General features: G+C 44.3%; 1 protein-coding gene across 5 annotated transcripts in view; it reads right to left on the bottom strand.

Annotated features, from left to right (window-relative positions):
• Positions 1–20,494, bottom strand: part of lrch3 (leucine-rich repeats and calponin homology (CH) domain containing 3) — a 124,988-nt gene extending 104,494 nt beyond the window's left edge. For 4 of the 5 annotated variants that reach the window (XM_078410254.1, XM_078410255.1, XM_078410253.1 and 1 more), the window contains exon 1: positions 20,206–20,477. In XM_078410254.1, coding sequence (XP_078266380.1) covers positions 20,206–20,467 — 262 coding nt within the window. In that variant the 5' untranslated portion in view covers positions 20,468–20,477. Of the gene's footprint in view, positions 1–20,205 lie in introns of all 5 variants that reach the window. The other variant, XM_078410252.1, reaches the window with a different exon arrangement.
• Between the last annotated feature and the right edge of the window lie 2,444 nt (positions 20,495–22,938).

Consider the following 22,938-nt stretch of genomic DNA (forward strand, 5'->3'; position numbering starts at 1 on the left):
GGTGTGGGCAACTTAGCTGTATGACTATGAAAGCACCATAAAAAGTAAGATCATGACTGCATCTGTTATGTCAGCTGATGTGCAAGTGATAGCATAACAGGTCTAGGGTTTAGCACATAAATTCTCAGAAAGTTTCACATGTAGTTCAGTATATTATTATAAAGACATTTCCCAATGTTTAACTTAAAACAAATGATGTAAACATTCAAATGGTCGTGTGGTGAATCCTAACCACTGTGGAATGCCCGCACTAATTGAAGGACATATTTAACTTTTACTTCAAGTTAAAGTCAGCGCTAAAGAAAATTCTTAACTTCCTTCCGTCTTAATGCAACCATACAAATGATTATTTGACAACACGATTCCCCAAATTGAAGTAGTCATATAATCCCACAATAGCAACACACCAAACAGCTGTCCTTTTTTAGTTGCATATGGATTTATTATCAATGACCTACATTGCTATTCATCCTACCTAAAACAAATTTTAAATAGGTGCTAAAGAAAAGAGAATTTAAAAATTGCCTACCTCTTTTTATTAGTTTTACATGCAGTTTTCTTGATTTGGAACCAATATGACTTGCATGACTTACAACAGAAAAAAGCTCTGAAAATGTGAAAAGTTCCAAATAGTGAAAGGCTTGGATAGAGTAGATGTTAAGAGGATATTTCCACTCGTGGGAGAGTCCAGGACCAGAGGTAAGAGCCTCAGAATTAAAGGCTGTTCCTTTAAGTAGGAGATGAGGAGGAATTTCTTTAGCCAGAAGGTGGTGAATCGGCAGAATTCGTTGCCACAGAAGGCTGTGGAGACAATCAATAGATATTCTTAAGGTGGGGATAGATAGATTTTTGATTAGCGTCAAGGGTTATGGGGAGAATGGGGTTCGAAGGGAGAGATAGATCAGCCATGATTGAATGGCAGAGTAAATGATGAGCCAAATGGCCTAATTCTGCTCCTATCACATGACGTTATGAACTCATAATGAAAGGGAATCAGCGAAAGCTAAGAAATTTGATTTTGAATCTGGAAGGCTACATGCAAGAGTGGAAGATGACTTGTTGTTCCTCACGCTCTCATCGGGCCTTGTAATGCCGAAGAAGGCTAAAGAGACAGGTCTGAGTGAGATCAAGAGTGAGAGTCAAAATGACAGGAAAATGAAAACTCAGTTTTGCTTGCAACTGAAGGCGGGAGCTCATGACTTCGTTACTTTTGCAACCAATTTCCACCTTGCTCTCGCCTTCACACAAGCCATCTTCAAATATTTCCTTGCATTTCTGCATCCCTTCATCTTTGTATCAGGAGTTAGCTTAGGCATTAACATCCATTACAGGCCTACACACCTCCCCCGTCCCTCCTGCATGGACTCCATTTCATACTTGCAGTTCCTCTATTTCTGATCATGTGATTTTCTGCACAGGTGCCTCTGAAATGACTTTCCTCTTCCTGAATTAGAGCTAATGTCACCACATCTTTTCTTGGTTAAAAGAGACGAAGGGCAAAGAGAGGAATAGAGAAATAATAAAAAATAAAGAGAACATATTCATGCCCAAGTTACTTTGAGTCTGCTTGGATCTCAAGTAAAAGCTAATTTTACTGAGAAGCACTGATTAAATGTTATGGTGAAAGAAACAGATTATGCTCAAGAAAGAAAAGGCTTGAATGCTCGAGGAGTGAATGTTGATGATATTAAAAGGTTAAAAGGTCTATTTGTCACTTGTACCAATTAAGGTACAGTGAAACTCGGATTACCATACGGCCATACAAAAAAAAGCAACAAGACACACAACTACATAAAAGTTAACATAAACATCAACCACATCGGATTCCCCACATTCCTCACTGTGTTGGAAGGCAATAAGTCTAATCTTCTTCCTCTTTATTCTCCCGCGGTCGGGGCAGTCGAACCATCCGCCGTCAGGACGATCGAAGCTCCTGCATCGGGACGGTCGAAGTTGCTGTGGCTTGGAGCTCCTGAAGTCGGTCTCTATCCAGGGACCGCGAGCTCCACGATGTTAAAGTTCGTAGGCTCCCGCGGTTGGAGCTCCAAGGTCGATCCCCGTCATGGATCGCCAACTCCACGATATTAAAGTCCGCAGGCTCCCGCGGCTGGAGCTCCCGAAGTCGGTCTCCAGCAGAGGCCACCGCTCATCGATGTTAGGCCGCAATGCGGACAGAGATACGATACGGGGAAAAAAACGCATCTCCATTGAGGTAAAAGATTTTAAAAGGTTTCCTCCAACCACCCCCCATGCATAAAAGAAGCTAAAGAACACTAAAACATACATTTAACCCATACTAGAAACAACAAAGAAGGAAAGGACGAGACAGACTATTGGCAAGGCGGCCATTGCGGGCGCTACCCGGTTGTAAACCTAAGATATTCAATTGGTGATATTCAAAGAAATGGGACAGTAAGCAAAATCATTGATGATGTCCGTCAGCACGAGTCAGAAGGGGAAGTTGAAGAAAACAGCATTCATGATGAATTTGACAGTATCCATTTTTCGAATGCAATATTTCATTTCAGCATCCAAGAAATGAGTTGACCACATATCGTAATGAAAATAACAGGGCAGAAACAATAGTCCCGAAACGTTGAACAGCAGTACCCAATAATTCGTAAACACTATTTGGTTGATCATCATCAACATAAAAAAGAAAATTAAGATAATATTGATAATCCTGATCCTATAACCATATAAAAAACATCAGAAGTATTAAAAACTGAAATTATACAAATTTGAAAATAACAAAAATGACAACCTTCCTATTGCAGGGTGAGCATAAATTAACATGATATTCCAAATCGGGCCTCATCAACATCTAGTCACAATGCAACATGGCATGACAACTTCTATACTCATACCCTCACTGATGAAGGCCAATGTTCCAAAACACTTCTTGACCACCCGATCCACCTGTGACGTCACTTTCAGGGAACTGTGTACCAATGTCCCGAAATCCATCTGCTCTGCAACACTCCCCAGGATCCTGACATTCACTGGGAAGGTCCTGCCCTGGTTTGACTTCCCAAAATACAACACCTCGCACGTATTTGCATTAAACTCCATTGGCCATTCCTCTGGATTCTTGCTCAGCTGCTCAAGATCCTGCTATAATTTTTGATAACCATCTTAGCTATATGATACCATATTAATTACATGAGTAAACATTCACGACTATCTACATGGGATTATTTTAGAATCAAAGGTTTTTGCATTAAATTATATTTTCTTGTATATTGCCTGGTATAAAAAAGTATTTTCATTCCATACAGTAACAATCACCTTACCCAAGTCAATAAGCTTGAAGTACACCAATATTTATCATTCTATACCATGCTACAATACTTCTTCTATGTCAATTGCCATTCTCGTCTATGCCTGGCGAAGTCTAAACATATGATCGAAAAGTACTAAGCAATCAGAGTGCATTAAATGTGCTCCAGTTTGATTTGATTCAAGTCTTTTCACAAGCCCAGAAAATAACGAGCATGAACTTCACAAGATATTAAACCAATGCCAAACATCTGTTATGAACTTCGCGTCATGCAAGTAATCCCTCTCTTGATCCCTCTCTTCGTATTATTCCTGCAAGTGTCAACAGGCATTTTCCATCTTAGCCACAGTTTACATTGCATCTGCAATGCTAAATATTATATCCAAGACTGTGGATGAGATCACAGTGTAACTTGTGATTCCCTCACAGGAGTCTTGAATAGATTCAATCCAGTGAAAGACCCTTGGTACATTTTTCCACTTCATTCCACGATTTAAGTAAATTTTGATAAATTCTTCTTTAATTTTAAGTGGAAGCATGAACAACTGAGATAGCGACCACTCCGGTCAGTTTGAGATTAAACAGAAATTCAGAGATGAAGGAAAACCCAATTTTTAAAAGTAAAACTTGAATAATTTGATGTTACAGATAGAATGCAATTTGAATTGATAGTTTAAACAAACAAACTGCAAGTCATTTTTAAATCTGTTAAATTGTATACCAATTTTTGATGAGAGGACATCACCCCATTTAAATTAGAACTAAGAATAGTAATGATCTCAAGTTAAGGTTACAGTGCCCAACTGGTTCATCAAAAATTGATATCTGGAACAGAAGTATCAAGTTCACATTTTCAACATTACTGTTTTCTTGCACAAATTCTATGGTTTTAATATTATTTTTGTGACAGTGACCCGAATTCAAATATCTTTTAGATCTTTTGAGAATTCAGGAATGGTATTATTTGCATTTGAGCTCATATTGATGCATTTATAAATATATTCTGACACACAGCATTCGCATCATATGCATCTAAGAATGAGATGCCAAGATCTAATTACGTGTCACACCTAATTATGCAGCCAAACTGCTTGATTTAGGTTTGTGATCTGGAACTACAGGTTGAACATCAATTTTCCAGCAGCTGATGGTCCGCCAACAAAATACGCCGGACAAAATTAACACAGCTCAGTTGAAATTCCCTGAGTGGCCACAGGTGGCATTGTGAGCAGTGAGTGCTCTTTCTGGTCATGTTCTTCTGTCATGAAAGAATCAACTGTGCTCTCAAAGTTCTCCTAACTATTTCAAAAAGACAATACAGTAAACCCTCGTTTTAACAACCCCCTTATAACAGATGTCGGATATAGTGGACGGCTTGTACCGTCTCCCCAGACATTTAGAGCTTCGGCTTCCGACCCCACTCCCGACTCGCAAGGTGAACCAGCGAGCTCTTCTTCACCCACCAATAGGATGCAAAATGCTGGAGTCATTCAGTGAGTCAGGATCCCTGGAGAATAGGGACAGGTGACACTGGGACCCCTCCTCAAACTGATTCAGTCAGCCGAGTTAATCCAGTACTCTTGTTTTACTTTAAAACTAGGCTGCACCATTGGTCTGCACCAGCGAATCCAACTTCACCGGTTCACGCGGTTGTTGTTGTGGCTCAGGTTGTAGCCCCTGGGGGCGGCACTTTCTTCAGTGTGCCCCCACCAACAGAACACGCTCGGTCACCATGGGGCACCATGCCCTCTCACCTGCTGTTGCTTCCAAGGTGGAGTGTGTCGATGACTCCGGGGTTGTGAGAGGAGGAGACTCGAACAAAGCGTTGTCCCCGGGGGCTATAAGTGAGCCACAACAGCCGAGGCACCCGAACGTGCGGTGAGTGAAGAAGAGCTCGCTGGTGCACATTGCAAGTGGGTTCAGAAGCCAGGGCTCCAAACGGCCAGGGAGACAGTGGATGGATCAGCAGGTCATTCCATTCAAATTTAGTTTACATTTTATATTCGTTTTATTTACATTTCTGGCACTCCATGGTGCTTTGCAGACACGGGAGTGGTGGCATTAGTGGGCCAGGTATATATTGGTCTTTCATTATCACGTGACCTCTGTTGGTCCAGAAAAACAGATAATCCAGAAAGGCTCTGGAAAATCTGTATGAGCAAACATCCCAATTCTAGCCTTACGATGGAAGCCTGGTCATTAATGGCAATCTCTGGTTGCATGGCTTCACTAACCTTAAAATTTAAATACTCAATTGATGCTTAGACTTTGAACTTGCTAGCTATCACTGTGGGATTCAAATATGTTTCTGGATTGACAGTTCAAGTCTTCGGCTACAATTGCGGTAATATAATCACCTTGGATCGCGATCCAGATCACTTCAGAAAAGGGTGTGTGTGTGTGCGCGCGTGCGTGCGTGTGTTTGTATATATGTATGTATATCAGAAAAAAAAGCTATTTTGAATTTCACTAGAAAATAAAGACATGAGCTTGCGGACTTGACTATTAATGTCTTGCTTATTTACACATTTGCAGCTGAAAACTGAAGTCCAAAGAGCGGTTGTTGGCACAAAAACATTAGAAGGAAGGAAAGACAAATGGATGCATAAAAAATACTGAAATAGAAGCCAGAGTAATGACTGATAGGAACCTCTGAGGGAAGCCCTGAGGTAATCAGCTCCTTTGTGGATACACATGCTTTCCTATTTCCTGACAAAAAAAATGGAGAATAAAAAAAACTGAACACCCGTTACTGCTGCACCATTCCAAAAAACAATTTTACAACTTTTGATTCATTTCAAACCTTAAATTGTAAGCTCCTTCCATCATACAATTAAAAAAACAAACTGTTGACATACCAAGAAGAGAATGTAAAACAAAAAGGCTTGGAGAAATTGGTTGACATATTACACTTCGGAAATAACAACCATTATACAATAATTTTTAAAGATTATGAAATTGCAGCCCACAGGCCCTTTGCAATGCTTAGATTGATTAAGAAGCATTAAATGATTCATTCCAATTTACTCCCAAGATTCACACTTGAAATAGAGAAAAAATATTTTACAGGACTTTGGTTAAGCCGTATTTGGAATATTGTGTGCCGTTCACATCCAGGAAGGATGTGAGGCTTTGGAGATGGTGCAGTAGAGGTTTACCAGATGCCTGGATTAGCAATTATTAGCTACAAGACTTTGGACAAATTTAGATCGTTTTCTCTGGAGCACCAAAGCTGAAGAGAGACCTGAGAGAAGCATGTAAAATTATGAAAGACATAGACAGGATAGACAGTCAGAACCGTTTTCCTAAGGTGGAAATGTCAATGACAATAGGCTTTAAGGTATAAGCTAAAAGGAGATGTTTGAGTTCGAATTTAGTTTCTTGTCACGTGTAACGAGGTATAGTGAAAATCTTTTGTTGCATGCGAGCCAGTCTGCAGAAAAACACTACATGATTTCAATCAAGCCATCTACAGGTTACAGATACGTGATAATGGGAATAACATGAATAATGGTTAGCGCAACTTAAAATCCAGTCAAGTTCAATCAAAGATAGTCCAAGAGTCTCCAATGAGGTAGATAGTAGTTCAGGACTGCTCTCTAGCTGTTGTCCAGAGTTGCACTGCAGCAAGTAACAATTTCATTGTTCTATCTGGGACATATGACAATAAAACACTCTTGACTCTGGATGTGCCGGGCAACTATTTTATTTTATTCAGAGTGGTGGGTGCCTGGGATTTGCTGCCAGGGCTGGAGGTGGAGGCAGATACGATAGTGCCATTTAGAGGATTTTAGATATGATACATGGATATGCAGAGAATGGAGCTCTGATGGCGCGGTCCAGTCCAGTCGCCGTCGTGGTAGCTCTGCGGGAACTGTGCGTTTTAAACTGGTATGTTTACTTTAAAATTATCCCTAAGTGCTCTAGCGTGTGCTAGCACTTAGCATTAACCAATGTACGACCGGGAAACGCTCGTAAAATTAAACTCGAGCGCTACCGGAGCACTATTAAACAGAAAACTACTCACCGATATACCGATAGAGATCATCAAAGGAGCTCACCGCGGCAGCAGCAGTGGGAGCGCAGGTCAGTGGGAAAGTCGGAAAAAACACCGAGGGAAGCGAGGGGGGATTCGGAACAGGCTGAGAACCCAAGCCTTACGTCCACCTCTGCCCAGCATACTTCTGGCCAACGTCCAGTCCCTGGAGAACAAGCTGGATGACCTCAGGGCGAGGATCAGATTCCAGAGGGACATAAGAACTGTAACATCCTTTGTCTGACCGAAACATGGCTGACCCCGCTGGTGCCTGACCAGGTGATCTGCCCATCCGAGTCCTTCACTGTTTTCCGGGCGGACAGAACGGAAGAATCCGGGAAATCCAATAATAACTGGTGTAATCCTGGAAATATTAAGACGCTTTCTCGTTCCTGCTCGCCGGACCTGGAACATCTAACTATCTCATGCCGACCATTCTACCTACCCCGGGAGTTCAGCTCGGTGATCATCACAGCCGTCTATATCCCACCGCATGCGGACACCGACGTGGCACTGTCGACCCTACACGATGTGTTGTGTCAACACCAAAACAAGAACCCTGATGCGGCTGTGCTAGTGGCTGGAGACTTCAATAGGGGAAATCTCAAAAAGGTCATGCCCAACTTCTACCAACACATCACGTGTGTCACCAGGGGGGAAAGAACTTTGGACCACTGCTACACGCCGTTCAGGAAAGGCTACAAGGCCGTTTCTCTCCCTCCTTTTGGAAAATCTGACCACGCTGCCATTTTCCTGCTGCCGGAGTACAAACAACGGATAGTATGGGAAGCGACAGTGACGAGGGACGTAAAGCGGTGGTCTGACCATTCAGAGGCCATGCTGCAGGATGCACTGAGCGAAGTCGACTGGAACATGTTCCAAGCAAGTTCCAGAGACGTAAATGAGTTTGCGGAAGCGGTTACGGACTTCATTGCCACAATAGCCGATACAATCATCCCCACGGTAAGGGTCAGTATCTTCCCTAACCAAAAACCCTGGGTGGACAGGTCTATTCGCGTGGCCTTGAATGCTCGCACCGCTGCTTACAACTCCGGCCTGGCATCCGGCAACATGGACGACTACAAGGGAGAGTCCTACAGACTGCGAAGGGCAGTGAAGGATGCAAAAAGGAGGTACCGGGACAAGATGGAGTCACAGATGGAGCAGCAGGACACCATGCACTTTTGACAGGGGCTACGGACTATAACTAGCTACAGGTCCAGCACCCCCTCAACCGGAAGTGCCGGCTCCTCCTTAGCTGATGACCTGAACTCTTTTTATGCACGGTTTGAGACGGGTAACACCACCAGCTCGCCGTCTAAAAACAGCACCGAAGGGGCGCTGGCTAGCGAGGCTAGAGGGGGATCCACCGCCGGGGATGAGCACACACTCTCGGTGTCCGAGCATGAGGTGAGGTGGGCTCTGACGCGTGTGAACACGAGGAAAGCTGGAGGCCCAGATGGTATATCTGGGCGAGTACTAAAGTCTTGTGCTACTCAGCTTGCTCCAGTGCTCACCACAATATTCAACCTCTCCTTGGCAAAGTCCGTGGTCCCTGCATGCTTCAAAAGATCCATCATTGTACCGGTGCCAAAGAATGCCTCTCCAGCGTGTTTAAATGACTACCGACCGGTGGCCCTCACCTCGGTTGTCATGAAATGCTTTGAGAGGCTAGTCAAGAAGCACATCTGCGCCCTCCTTCCTCGCAACATGGACCCACTACAGTTCGCATACCGTCCGAACAGGTCCACGGATGATGCGGTCTCCCAGGTTCTACACACCGCTCTCTCTCATCTGGACAGCCAGGGGGGCTATGTGAGGATGCTGTTCATTGACTTTAGTTCAGCATTCAACACAATAGTCCCCAGCAGACTGGTTGAGAAGCTGCTGGAACTGGGGCTTAGCACCCCTCTGTGTGCCTGGGTCCTGGACTTTCTCACTGCCAGGCCCCAAGTGGTCAGGATGGGGGAACACACATCTAGCTCCCTCACCCTGAACATAGGATCCCCCCAGGGCTGCGTCCTTAGCCCCCTACTGTACTCCCTGTACACACATGACTGTGGGGCCAGGTTCAGCTCAAACTCCATCATCAAGTTTGCTGATGACACTGTGGTGGTGGGCCAGATCTCCAACAACAATGAGAAGGCCTACCGGGAGGAGGTGGCTGATCTGGCACTCTGGTGTCAGGACAATAGCCTCCTCTTGAATGTCACTAAAACAAAGGAGCTGATTGTGGACTTCAGAAGGGCTAAACATCCAAGGACGTACACGCCACTGGAGATAAATGGGTCTATTGTGGATAGGGTGAGCAGTTTTAAATACTTGGGAGTCCGCATCAAAGAGGATCTGACGTGGGCAACGCACATTGCCGCACTGGTGGGTAAGGCTAAGCAGCGCCTTTACCACCTTAGACAACTGAGGAAATTCAGAGTGTCTCTGAGGATCCTTCATTGCTTCTACTCTGGGGCTGTAGAGAGCATCCTGTCCGGCAACATTACAGTCTGGTTTGGGAACAGCTCTGCCCAGGACAGGATGGCCCTGCAGAGAGTAGTGCGTTCGGCAGAACGCACCATGGGAACTACACTCGTCCCCCTGCAGGACCTATACATCAGGAGGTGCAGATCCAGAGCAAGCAAGATCATGAGGGACCCCTGCCACCCCAGTAACGGACTGTTCCAGATGCTACGATCAGGCAAACGCCTCCGCTGTCACGCTGCGAAAACGGAGAGGATGAGACGGAGCTTCTTCCCACAGGCCATCAGGACTGTCAACTTTTATAACCCCAGAGACTAAATTTTTGTCGACACTAATAGTAACTTATTAACTTATTTATATGCTGTAACTGTAATTCTTTTTTGTGCACAACCCGCAGGCATTGCCACTTTCATTTCACTGCACATCGTGTATGTGTATGTGACAAATAAATTTGACTTGACTTGGAGGGATATGGAACGCGTGCAGGCAGAGAAGATTCGATTCATTTGGCATAATTTTTGACATGGACATTGTGGCGCACAGGGCCTGCTCCTGTGCTTTGTTGTATATTATAACATCTCAATTTTCTCATGAAAGGGTATGTGTAATCCTTCAAACTCCAAAACGCCATTTTTCAGTTCACAGCAAGTCCCAAGAATCACATTACACCAATCAAAACACAGGAAATCAGTTTATGTCTCAAGTGACACCTTATTTTTCAAATATTTCACATTCAAACTAGGAGTAATCTTTAAAAATAAAACTAAGTTATCAAATGCATCTTTATTCCTCAGCCAAGATTTAACTTAAGTGTCAAGCAGTATTGGGTGACCAGCTCATCACATGCAAAGAACAAGAACAGATTTCCATTTGGATGATGGCAATTTACCAACTCAAATCCAAATTATTCACTACTTTGTTGCAAGGTACCGTGTCAAAACCATGGGCTGGCACCCACATATGTACCCAGAATCCTGCCAGAATAAACAGCATGTCTCAAACTGTCAACAAACTGCCTCATTATATCTAAATGGTCAAATGACAATAGGTCAGTACAACTTAGTTCAAAATCAAATTTAGCCCTTCCTTATTGGCTTATTTTCTTTTTAACAGAACACAAATGAAAAGCATAACTTAGAATCCCAGAAACCAAACAACTTGACAACAAAGACTCCAGGTTAAACTTAATATAGAGTTTTCACAAATCTTAACTCACTGGAATGTGTCGAATGATAGATATTATGCACATCTATGAACATCTGCAATTTAGGAAGATTTTTTAAAGAATTATTACTTGTTTCAACAATTCATGCTCCCACTCCCTCACCCCAACAACTTGCACCTCAATTCATTTTAATATATCTCAAATATTAACAGAATTTAAAACACACATTTCCAAAGGTATGTCAAGTTTACTGGTAAATACATAAAATAATTTTGCAATATCGAACAACTGATTTCCTAAGCTTACTTTCAAGAGCCCAACCAAATGGCATCAGATATCGAATTTAGCCTAATGTAATGAAAAGGAACCGCAGATACTGGTTTATACCAAAGATAAACACAAAATGCTGGAGTAACTCAGCGGGTCAGGCAGCATCTCTGGAGAAAATGGAACTGGAAGCGAGATAAAAAGGACAAATCGGGGCCGGCAACAGATGACCTCAGATGATGTGTTTTTGTGATAGGCTGATTGTTGGCGAGAAATGGTGAGAGCCCAGATACATCGTTGCGAACTGTGGAACTGGTTAACGGACTATAAGTGGAGGAAAAGGGGAGGGCGGGGGGGGAATGGGGAGTAAAGGAGTGGAGTGGGTAGGGGAATGTTTGTTGAAGTGACCCAAAATTGGAGAATTCAAAGCTACCCAAGCGAAATACAAGATGCTGTTTATCTGGCAATTTCGGAATCCGAGGACAGAAATGTCAATATGGGAAGAGGAGTTAAAGCAGTTAGCAACCAGGAGATCCAGTAGGCCTTGGCGGTCCGAGCGCAAGATTTCCTGGAGCCCACACCAGGAACACTGGATGCAATAGATGAGGTTGGAGGACGCGCATGTGAACTTTACTCCCTCTACACTCACGACTGCGCCCCCACCCATCCCACCAACACCATCATCAAGTTCGCGGATGACACGACTGTGGTTGGACTCATCTCAGGAGGAGATGAGACAGCCTATAGGGATGAAATCCAAAGGCTGGCAGCATGGTGTTCAGTGAACAATCTGGTCCTGAACTCCTCCAAAACAAAGGAACTTCTAATTGACTTTAGAAAAACCAGTGTAGAATACGACCCACTCTACATCAATGGGGTCTGTGTGGAAAGGGTACCCGCTTTCAGGTTCCTGGGTACGCACATCGCAGAGGATCTTACCTGGTCTACCAACACCATCACCACAGTAAAGAAGGCACAGCAGAGACTCCACTTCCTGAGGATCCTCAGGAAAACCAACCTGCAGGAGCTCATGTTGTCCTTCTATCGCTGCTCCATCGAGAGTGTGCTGGCATACTGTATAACCACATGGTATGCCAGCTGCTCAGAAAAGGACAGGAAGGCCCTTCAGAGGGTCATCACGACGGCCCAGAAGATCATCGGCTGCTCACTGCCCTCCCTGGAGCACCTGTTCAGCCTACGCTGCCTCAGTAGAGCAGGCAAAATAATAAAAGATCCATCCCACCCCGGCCACCGTCTGTTTGTTCATCTGCCCTCTGGTCGACGTTTCAGGTCGATCAAATCCCGAACAAACAGACTTAAGAACAGTTTTTACCCCAGGGCCATACGAGAACTGAACACTACCTTTGCACTAGGCAACACCGTTAAAAAATCTTGTACTTAATATAATTGTATTTATGTATTTATTTGTTTTTGCATTTATTGCATATATGTTTGTACGCACCGTCAGGATTGGCTATTTTTTAATTTCGTTGTACTCGTTGCAATGACAATAAATGAATATTATTATTATTATTATTATTATTATTATTATTATTATTCTGTCTCACCTGGAAGGACTGTTGGGGTCCCTGGATCCAGTCGAGGGAGAAGGTACAAGGACGGGTGTTACGTTCCTGCAGTTGCAGGGGAAAGTACATGTGGAGGGAGTAGTTTGGGTTGGAAGGAACCAAGGAGTGAACCAAGGAGTTGCGGAGGGAGCCGTCTCTGCAGAAGGCGCAAAGGGTTTGCGATGGGAAGATGGGATTATTGGAGGGATCGGGACGGCATGGTGGTGCAGCAGTAGAGATGCTGCCTTACAGCACCAGAAACTTGGGCTCGATCCTGACTACAGGTGCTGTCTGTACAGAGTTTGTACGTTCTCCCAGTGATCGCATGCGTTTTCTCCGGGTGCTCTAGTTTCTTCCCACATTCCAAAGACGTGCAGGTTTGTAGTTTAATTGGCTACTGTAAAATTGTCCCAAAGGGGTAAGATAGTACTAGTGGTGCACTGGTGATCGCTGGTCAACACGGACTCGGTGGGACGAAAGGCCTGTTTTCACACTGTATCTCGACAACATCAAGTTGGAAATGAAGTAAATGTCAAAGGATGATGTGTTGGATGCAGAAGCTGGTGGAGTGAAAGGTGATGATCTGAGGAAACCTGTCCTTCTTGCGCATGGGAAAAGAGGGAGCAAGAGCAGATCACTGGCACACTAAAGAGATGCGGGTGAGGCATCCATCAATGACAGCAGGGAATTAACCACATTCAATAAAGAATGAGGACAGCTCGGATGTCCCCATATGGCAACCTTCATCTTGGGAGCAGATGGGCGAAGATGGAGGAATTGAGAGTAGGGTTTATCATTGAATTAATCCTGCTGTGCACAGAGCACAATTAAATTCAGGGAGACACAGAAGGTTACATGTCACAAATTCACAATATCCATCTATGAACCAGCTCAAATCGGTTATGGTTAATCGAAAAGATATTAATGAGAGCAGTTACCCAGTTATTAAATCATCCAGAAGGTCAATGGGAATAGTTAAGCTAGAGAAATAAATAAATTCAGCATATTCTAAAGTTAAAGATAATTAGTCTAAATAATATCAAAGGGGATATTTTAACCAAGAATGAGAAACAAAAGCAGAAGTATCTAAAATGTTTTATTTGAAATTTAGGCCTTTAATGTCACAGCCGTGAAACTACTGACATTCGAGTAACTTTGTCTATGCTTATGCAGGTTTCACAGCACCAGGTGAAAACCTAAAGCAACTGGCTTCTATGTTTCCTGGCGTGCTGCAGAGGTACCCAAATAGCAGGCCTGGTTTGCCCGCCTTGCAACCGGGAAACCCGCTGGGAGAGAGAAGGTTGGAGAGCCCAGCTCTTGTGAGCCCCTGAACACCAGGAATCAGAAACGAGGATGCAGTCAGCAACGGCGGCAGACGCTGGACAAAAGTCTGGTAAGAAGAATCGTGAGGGGCTTACCTCCCACTCCCTAAGTCGGAAGCGGGAGGCGCCCTCCCGAGGAAACAAGGGCTGAAGAGGGCTGTGCAAGGAGAGGGAGGAAGGGCACAGGACAGCCAGAACGGAGGCGAGAGCTGCAAAGGGCCTTTGTGGCCAGCTACATCTGGAACTGTAAAATGGCACCATAGTGGTGCATCTTGCATATAGAATCAGAGGGCTGTTCTGTATATTCTGTACTAACTGGGTGATTGTGCTTCTGTATGGTGATAGTCTTGCTGACTGCTATGCACACAAAAATTCACTGTACCTTGGTATACGTGATAATTTTTTTTTAAATCGACCATTGCGATGTCAAGGACCACAAGAAAATTGCTAGGACCACAAAAACAACGAAGCATAGCTGAAAAGGTCACGTGGTAGACACCTGGTGAGAATATAGCTGAAGATAGCTTCAGGGCAATGTGGGGTGACTTTGAGGAAACAATGCAGACAAGATGGGGCAGACATAAGGAACTGCAGATCATGATTTACAAAAAAAAAGACCACGATGCTGGAGTACAGCAGCGGGTCAGTCAACATCTCAGGAACACATGGATAAGTGATATTTTGGTTCGGGACCGTTTTGCAGACTGATTGGGGGGGGGGGGGGGTGTGAGAGAAAGCTGGAAGAGGTTGGGGCTGAACAAAGCCTGGCAAGTTATAAGGTAATTAGTGACAGGAGCAGAATTAGGTCATTCGGCCCATCAAGACTACTCCCTCTATCTATCTCCCTCTCCGAAACCCATTCTCCTGCCTTCTCCCCATAACCCCTGACACCCATACTAATAAAGAATCTAACTATCTCTGCCTTAAAAATATCCATTGACAGCCTCCACAGCCTTCTGCGACAAAAAAATCCACAGATTCACCACCCTCTGACTAAAGAGATTCCTCTTCATTTCCTTCCTAAAGGAACGTCCTTTAATTCTGAGGCTGACCTCTATGCCGAGACTCTCCAACTAGCGGAAACATCCTCTCAACATCCACTCTATCCAAGCCTTTCATTATTCTGTAAGTTTCAATGAGGTCCCCCCTCGTCCTTCTAAACTCCAGCGAGTGCAGGCCCAGTGCCATCAAACAATCATCATATGTTAACCTGGGATCATACTTGTAAACCTCCTCTGGACCCTCTCCAGAACCAGTACATCCTTCCTCAGATACGAGGCCCAAAATTGCTCACAATATTTCAAATGTAGCCTGACCAGCACCTTGTTGAGCCTCAGCATTACATCCCTGTTTTTGTATTCTAGCCCTCTTGAAATAAATGCTAACATTGAGTTTGCTTTCTTTACTACCGATTCGACTTGCAAATTAACTTTTTGGGAATCCTGCATTAGTACTCCCAAGTCCCTTTGCACCTCCGATTTCTGGATTCTATCCCCATTTAACCAATATTCTATGCCTTATTCCTGACTCCACACTTTGCGACACTATGTCCCATCTGCCACTTCTCTGCCCACTCTCCTAACGTGTCCAAGTCCTTCTGGAGAATCCCTGCTTTTTCTACCTGCCCCTCCAGCTATTTTCATTTCATCTGCAAACTTGGCCACAAAGCCTTCAATCCCCTCATCCAAATCATTAATATTAGCCTCACATGTGGCACCTTATCAATGGCTTTCTGAAAATCTAGGTAAACAAGAACCATTGACTCTCCGTTGTCTGTCCTGCAATTTACTTCTTCAAAGAATTCCAGCAGATTCGTCAGGCAAGATCCCCCCTTCATGAAACCATGCTGACTTTGGCCTATTTTATCATGAACCTCTAAGTACTGCGTAACCTTATCCTTTATAATATAATGGACTATAATTGTCCTTTATAATGGAATCTTACTACCCACTGAAGTCAGACTAACCGGCCTATAGTTCCCACTATTCTGCTTTGCTCCTGACAGCGGGGTAATATTGGCAATTTTCCAATCGTCTGGAACCACTCCTGACCCCAGTGATTCTCAAAATATCAATATTAATGCCTCCACAATCTCTAAAGCCACCTCTTTCAGAACCCTGGGGTGCAGTCCATGCGGTCCAGGTGACTTATCCACCGTCAGCCTTTTCAGCTTCCCAAGCACCTTCTCCTTAGTAATAGCCATCCACTAACTTCCACCTCCTGACTCTCTTGATAGGTGGATACAGATGAGGGGGGTTTGATTGGCAGATAGTTGGACAATGCCAGAGTATACAAAAGGCTGCGAGATATGGACATAGGGAATGAAGCAGCATGAAATGTGAAGTCAGAGGAATGAAAAAAGACACAAAGTGCTGGAATAACTCAGCGGGACAGGCAGCAGGAAAACGGGGATAGGTGACGTTTTGGGTCAGGACTCTTCTTCAGATAGATTGTGGGGGCCGTGAAGAGAAATGAAGCAGGATAAGGCATTTTAGAATAACCATTTTGTAAATATGAAAAGGCAACATTATAAGTATTATAATGTAGACTGATAAGGAAAGATGTTTTTTATAATTCAGTCCTTGGATGAATGACAACTTGAAATGACTGACATGAGCATTGTGAAAGCCTTGGGTTTGAGTGAAACAAAGGCTTCCTTTAGAAGATTGAAAGAAAAATTATACACACCAGAAGGGCAGTCTGAAACATTGGTAGCCACAACCTGGGAACAAACAATGCAAGCAAGAGGGCCCCGCAGTTCAAAGCTCAGAGAAGACTACCCCTCTGGCCAATTCACTCATATGCGTAGTATTCAAGTCCAAGCCATTCATCTTGTGATTTAGTGCAACTTGTGATAAACTGGGATGGTAAATTAAATGTGAAGTTATTAATGATTTACATATGCTTAAGTAATTTAAGGGCCAATAAAGATTAAGAAAACTTGGTTTAATGTCTTTTGTTCACCACAACCGTTGATACTCTATAGAGGTAATTGGGCCACCAAAATTTAGATTCTGATCCTGTTGATTATCCGTTATTTCTCTACATCGGCGAGACCAAACACAGGCTCGACGATCGTTTCGCTCAACACCGTCGCTCAGTCCGCCTTAACCAACCTGATCTCCCGGTGGCTGAGCACTTCAACTCCCCCTCCCACTCCCAGTCTGACCTTTCTGTCATGGGCCTCCTCCAGTGTCATAGTGAGGCCCACCGCAAATTGGAGGAACAGCACCTCATATTTTGCTTGGGCAGCTTACAGCCCAGTGGCATGAACATTGACTTCTCTTACTTTAGATAGCTCCTCTGTCCCTCTCTTCCCCTCCCACTTCCCAGTTCTCCCACTGTCTTTCTGTCTCCACCTATATCCTTTCTTTGTCCCGCCCCCCCCCGACATCAGTCTGAAGAAAGGTCTCGACCCGAAACGTCACCCATTCCTTCTCTCCAGAGATGCTGCCGGACCCACTGAGTTACTCCAGCATTTTGTGATACCTTGTGATATCCGTTATTTCCCTATCCTTTTGACCCAAATGGTGATTTTATCTTCAGCCCCATTAAGCTCATGCTCAACAATTCCTTAACTATATCGCCATCTCCTCTTCAAAAAACACCTTTTGTTTGAGTAACTCTGAAGTGCCTTGGAATGTTTTACGACATTCAACGGGCAAAATAAAAATATTTGTTGCACCTGTTCAGTATTTTACAAGGAACTCCTCCTCATAATATAAAAGGTAAATTATGACGTACAAATCAAAATAAATTCCAATGCTAAACACAAACAAGGCTAACAAAAATTCATCCAAGCGATGAGGTACAACATTGAGCAGAAATTTAAAAGTCAGGTTTCAATGAAATAATTTAACAAAAAAGAATAGTGCCAAGAGAAGATGTTTTCAAATGTTTCTAAGTAACCAACTGTCCCACTCCATAAAAAAACCATTCATGTACATGGACCTGCATGAATAGAGGAAGTTAATAAAGTACATTGATACGAATAGCCTGAAGCACCACCAAGATGTTTATAGTAACAAAGGATAGCTGATTTTGTCCCATACACAAAAAAAACTATAATTGTGTTAATCAACCACATATTTAAAATTAACAAATGAGCAGCAGAACCTTTTTTGAGAGCAACTCCACTTTGTGAAAATGACTGGCTCCACTTTTTATGCTGTATCTCCTAACCTAAAATCATCAAAAGTGAAATAGCATTTTAACTATTACATAGGCCAATGGAGTAGAAAAACTAATGGGACTAAAGGCAGACAAGCTGCCAGGATCTGATGGCATGCACCTGCAACTTTTGAAGAAGGAAGCTGTGGAGATAGAAGCGCCATTGGTTGAAGTTTAAAAAAAAAAAAACTAAATTCCAGTAAGAACCAGAAGATTGACGAATTGCAGGTGTATGGATCTCTGTTGTTCAAGGAAGGAAGACAAAAAGCAAATGACATTAAGCCTGTTAGCTCAGCATTTATTGTTGGCAAGATTCTTTATTCAAGGAAAAAATAGTTATTTGTTTAAAGAAGCTTAATGTAATCAAAACAAGTCCACCTGATTTCATGAAAGGTGAATTATGCTTGAAAGATTTGTTCAAATTGAGGTTTAAACAATCGCTGTTATTCGAGGGTAATTTGTAGGTGTCGTACTTGGATTTTCAGAAGGTACCAAGTAAGGTACACAAAATAGGAACATATGGTATTATGAGTAATATGACAGCATGGATTGAAGATTGTTTTTACAGAAGAGTTAGAATAAATTGGTCTTTTTCAGATTGGAAGGATATGTTTAGTGAAATGCCCCAAGGATCAGTTATTGACCCTCAATTATTGACTATTCAGGAGTAAGCAAGTTTGCCATTGGCACCAAAATGGGTGGGAGGCAAAATTATGGTGGATGTATTATGACTGCAGTAGGATAAAAATCTGTTAACTAAGTGGGCACAAAGTGTGGGAAATGTGAGTTTATACACTTTGGTAAGAAGTATTAAAGCAGACTATTATCTAAATGGAGAAAGATTGTAGATAAGTGAAGTACAGAAGGATATGAGGCGTGTGCATGTACTTGAAGTTAAAAGACAGGTGCAACATGATTGGAAAGGCAAATTGCATACTAACATTTACTGAAGATTGAAGTTTAGAAATAGGAAGTTTTGATACAATTGTACAGGGTGCTGATGAAGCCACACCGTAGTATAATTTTAGTCTCCTTATTTAGAAAAAGATAAACTGAGTTTGGAGGCAGTCCAAAAGAGAACCAATGAGCTAATTTCTGAACTGAAAGGGTTGTCCTATCATGAATAGTTAAAGAAATGACATCTATAGTTTTGGAGTTTGAAATAAAGTGTGACCTTATTGAAATATTTAAATGGGGGTTGATGGGATAAATGTCCCTTCCACTAGTGGGAGAAACTAGATCGAAATTTGCAAGATTAAAGTGTCGTCATTTAAACTAGGGTGTGCAGAAACTTGTCACCGAGACTCATGAATCTCACGGAAGCTTTAATCATTGGGTACTTCCGATGGGCTACATCTAGAATTCCCTGAAAGGTCAACTTTTCCCCTTCGCCGTGGATAGATACTAAGTGACCTCATTCTTTCTTTCTTTCTTCCAGAGATGCTGAATGTCCTGAATGCTGAGTTACGCCAGCATTTTGTGTCTATATATCTTCGGTTTAAACCAGCACCCTTCACAAAATAAAAACACGATACCAGGAGGTGACCTGTTGAGTATTTGTCGTACGTGTTCTCTGTTTTGGTGTTAAATTTCAGACTTCCATCACTTGTAACCTCTGCCAATGGATCCCATTTTACCCCTGCCCTGGCCAACCTGCACCTGCCTGATGTCGACCCTTCCTTGCCTTGGGTTCCCTGCTCTCCGCGGGCCCGGGCCCGGCCCAGCCCAGCCCAGCGCCGCGTGTTTACATCGCGTGAACCGCCGCCGGGCCGGGCCGGGCCGGTGCCGCGGGCACGCGCAGTCCCGCTCGCTCGCTCGGTGCCGCGGGAGCGCGCGCTGCCTCGCTCGCTGCCGCTGCCGGCGGTGCCGGTGCCGCTGCCGGCGGTGCCGGTGCCGCTGCCGGCGGTGTCGGTGGCGCTCACCCGCCTGCGTGGTGTCCGTCAGGTCCTGGGTCACCGCGCTCCTCGGCAACTCCTTCAGCTTCCTCCCGCTCAGGTTCAACACTCCCGTCGCCGCAGCTTCCTCCAAGGCCCTCTCCAAACTCCTGTTCCAAGGGACGTGGCTCGACGCGGGGCCGTTCTGGTTGTGGCCGTTGCCCCCTCCGCCATCAAATCCGTTTAATCTCCCCCCGCTGCCGCCCACGACGCCGAGCTGACAGTCGGACATCAACATCGCCGCCGCCATTACACACCGAGCGCCGCCGCTGCGCATGCGCGACGACAGGCCGGCTGCGCATGTGTGGGGCACCAGGTGGGGGAGTGGAGGGTGGACAACAATTGGACAGCACATCGATCTATTCACAAAATGCTGGTGTAACTCAGCAGGTCAGGCAGCATCTCGGGAGAGAAGGAATGGGTGACGTTTCGGGTCGAGACCCTTCTTCAGACTTGGACAGCACACATGGACACCACAACACACATGGACACCACAACACACATGGACAGCACACATGGACAGCACACACGGACAGCACACACGGGCAGCACACATGGGCAACACACATGGACAACTCTGACAACACTTGGACACCACACATGGACAGCACACATGGACAGCACACGTAGACACCACACTTGGACACCACACATGGACACCACACATAGACAATACACATGGACACCACACATGGAGAACACACATGAACACCACACATGGACACCACATATGGACAACACACATGGACACCACACCTGGACAACACACATGGATACCACACTTGGACAACACGCATGGATACCACATGCTGCAGTAACTTAACGTTTCAAGGTCCGTTTATTGTCACTTGTACCAATTAAGGTACAGTGATATTCGAATTACCAGACAGCCATACTAAAAAAATAAGCAACAAGACACATAAAAGTTAACATAACCATCCACCACAGTGGATTCCCGACGTTCTTCACTGTGATGGAAGGCAATAAAGTCCAATCTTCCTCTTTTATTCTCCCACGGTCGGGGCAGTTGAACCATCCGCAGTCGGGGCGATTGAAGCTCCCGCTGCCGGCGGTCAAAGCCCCCGTGTCAGGGCGATTGAAGCTCCCGTGTCGGGGCAGTCGAAGCTCCTGCAGCTTGGAGTTCCTGAAGTCGGATTCACAGTGACTTGGTCAAATGGATTCACAACTGGCTTATTCACAGAAGCAGAGGGTTGTGGTAGAAGGAAGATATTCTGGCTGGAGGCCTGTTACCTGTGGATTCCCACTACAGAAATGGGCAGAGATATGGCAGATGGAGTTTAACCCAAGCTACTGTGAGATGTTGCACTTTGGGAGGTTGAATGTACTGTAAGGGGAAAGTATACAGTTAATGCAAGACCCTTAGTAGCATTGATATGCAGAGGAATTGTGAAATCCAAGTTCATAGCTCACTGAAGGTGGCAGCACAAATAGATAGGGAGGTAAAGAAGACAAATGTAATGCTTGCCTTAATTGTTAAGGGCATTGAATATGAGTCAGAAAGTTATGATGCAGCTCCGTAAGACTTTGGTTCGGCCGCTTTTGGAGTATTGCTTGCAGTTCTGAGTGCCCCATTACAGGAAAGATGTGCAGTGCTTTGGAGAGAGTGCAGAAGAAGTTTACCGGGATGCTCCCTGAATTACAGGGTTTCAGCTGCCCAAAGACATGAGGCAAACTTGGATTGTTTTCTCTGGAACATCAGGTTGAGGGGAGACTTGATGGAAGTATATAAAATTATGAGAGGCATAGACAGGGTACACAGTAAGAACCTTTTTCCCTTGGGTGGGAATCTCCAACACCAGAAGGCATAGTTGTAAGGCAAGGGGGGGGGAAAGTTTAATGGGGTTGTGCGAAGCAAGTTTTTTTTTTACACAGAGTGGTGAGGGCTTGGAACACGTTGTGAAGGATGGGAGTGGAGGCAGACACCATAGTGGTATTTGAGGCTTTTCGATAAGCACATAGAAGTGCAAGGAATAGAGGGATATGGATCATGTACCAGCAGAGGAGATCAGTTCAACTTGGCATCATGTTTGGTGCAAACATTGTGGGCTAAAGGACCAGTTTCTGTGCTGTACTGTTCTATGAGAATCGTATTTCCAAAACCTATCAGGTTTTTTTTTGGTAGAATAAGCAATGGAAAAAACAGAAAATGTGGTGTATTTTCATTTTCAGAGAGCCTATGATAAAGTCTCGTAAAAGGTTGCCACTCAACGTGTAAGCATGCAGATTCAGAAAACAGTTAACGAGGCAAATGATATTTTGGCCCTCGTAGCAAGAGGATTACACTACATGAGCAAGGTTGTCTTGCTACCATTATAGACAATAGACAATAGGTGCAGGAGGAGGCCATTCGGCCCTTTGAGCCAGCACCGCCATTCAATGTGATCATGGCTGATCATTCTCAATCAGTACCCCGTTCCTGCCTTCTCCCCATACCCCCTGACTCCGCTATCCTTAAGAGCTCTATCCAGCTCTCTCTTGAATGCAATCAGAGAATTGGCCTTCACTGCCTTCTGAGGCAGAGAATTCCACAGATTCACAACTCTCTGACTGGAAAAGATTTTCCTCATCTGTTCTAAATGGCCTACCCCTTATTCTTAAACTGTGGCCCCTTGTTCTGGACTCCCCCAACATTGGGAACATGTTTCCTGCCTCTAACGTGTCCAACCCCTTAATAATCTTATACGCATCACTGAAGACTCC

The sequence above is a fragment of the Rhinoraja longicauda genome, chromosome 13, assembly GCF_053455715.1.
Source record: "Rhinoraja longicauda isolate Sanriku21f chromosome 13, sRhiLon1.1, whole genome shotgun sequence".
Classification (NCBI taxonomy): domain Eukaryota; kingdom Metazoa; phylum Chordata; class Chondrichthyes; order Rajiformes; family Arhynchobatidae; genus Rhinoraja; species Rhinoraja longicauda.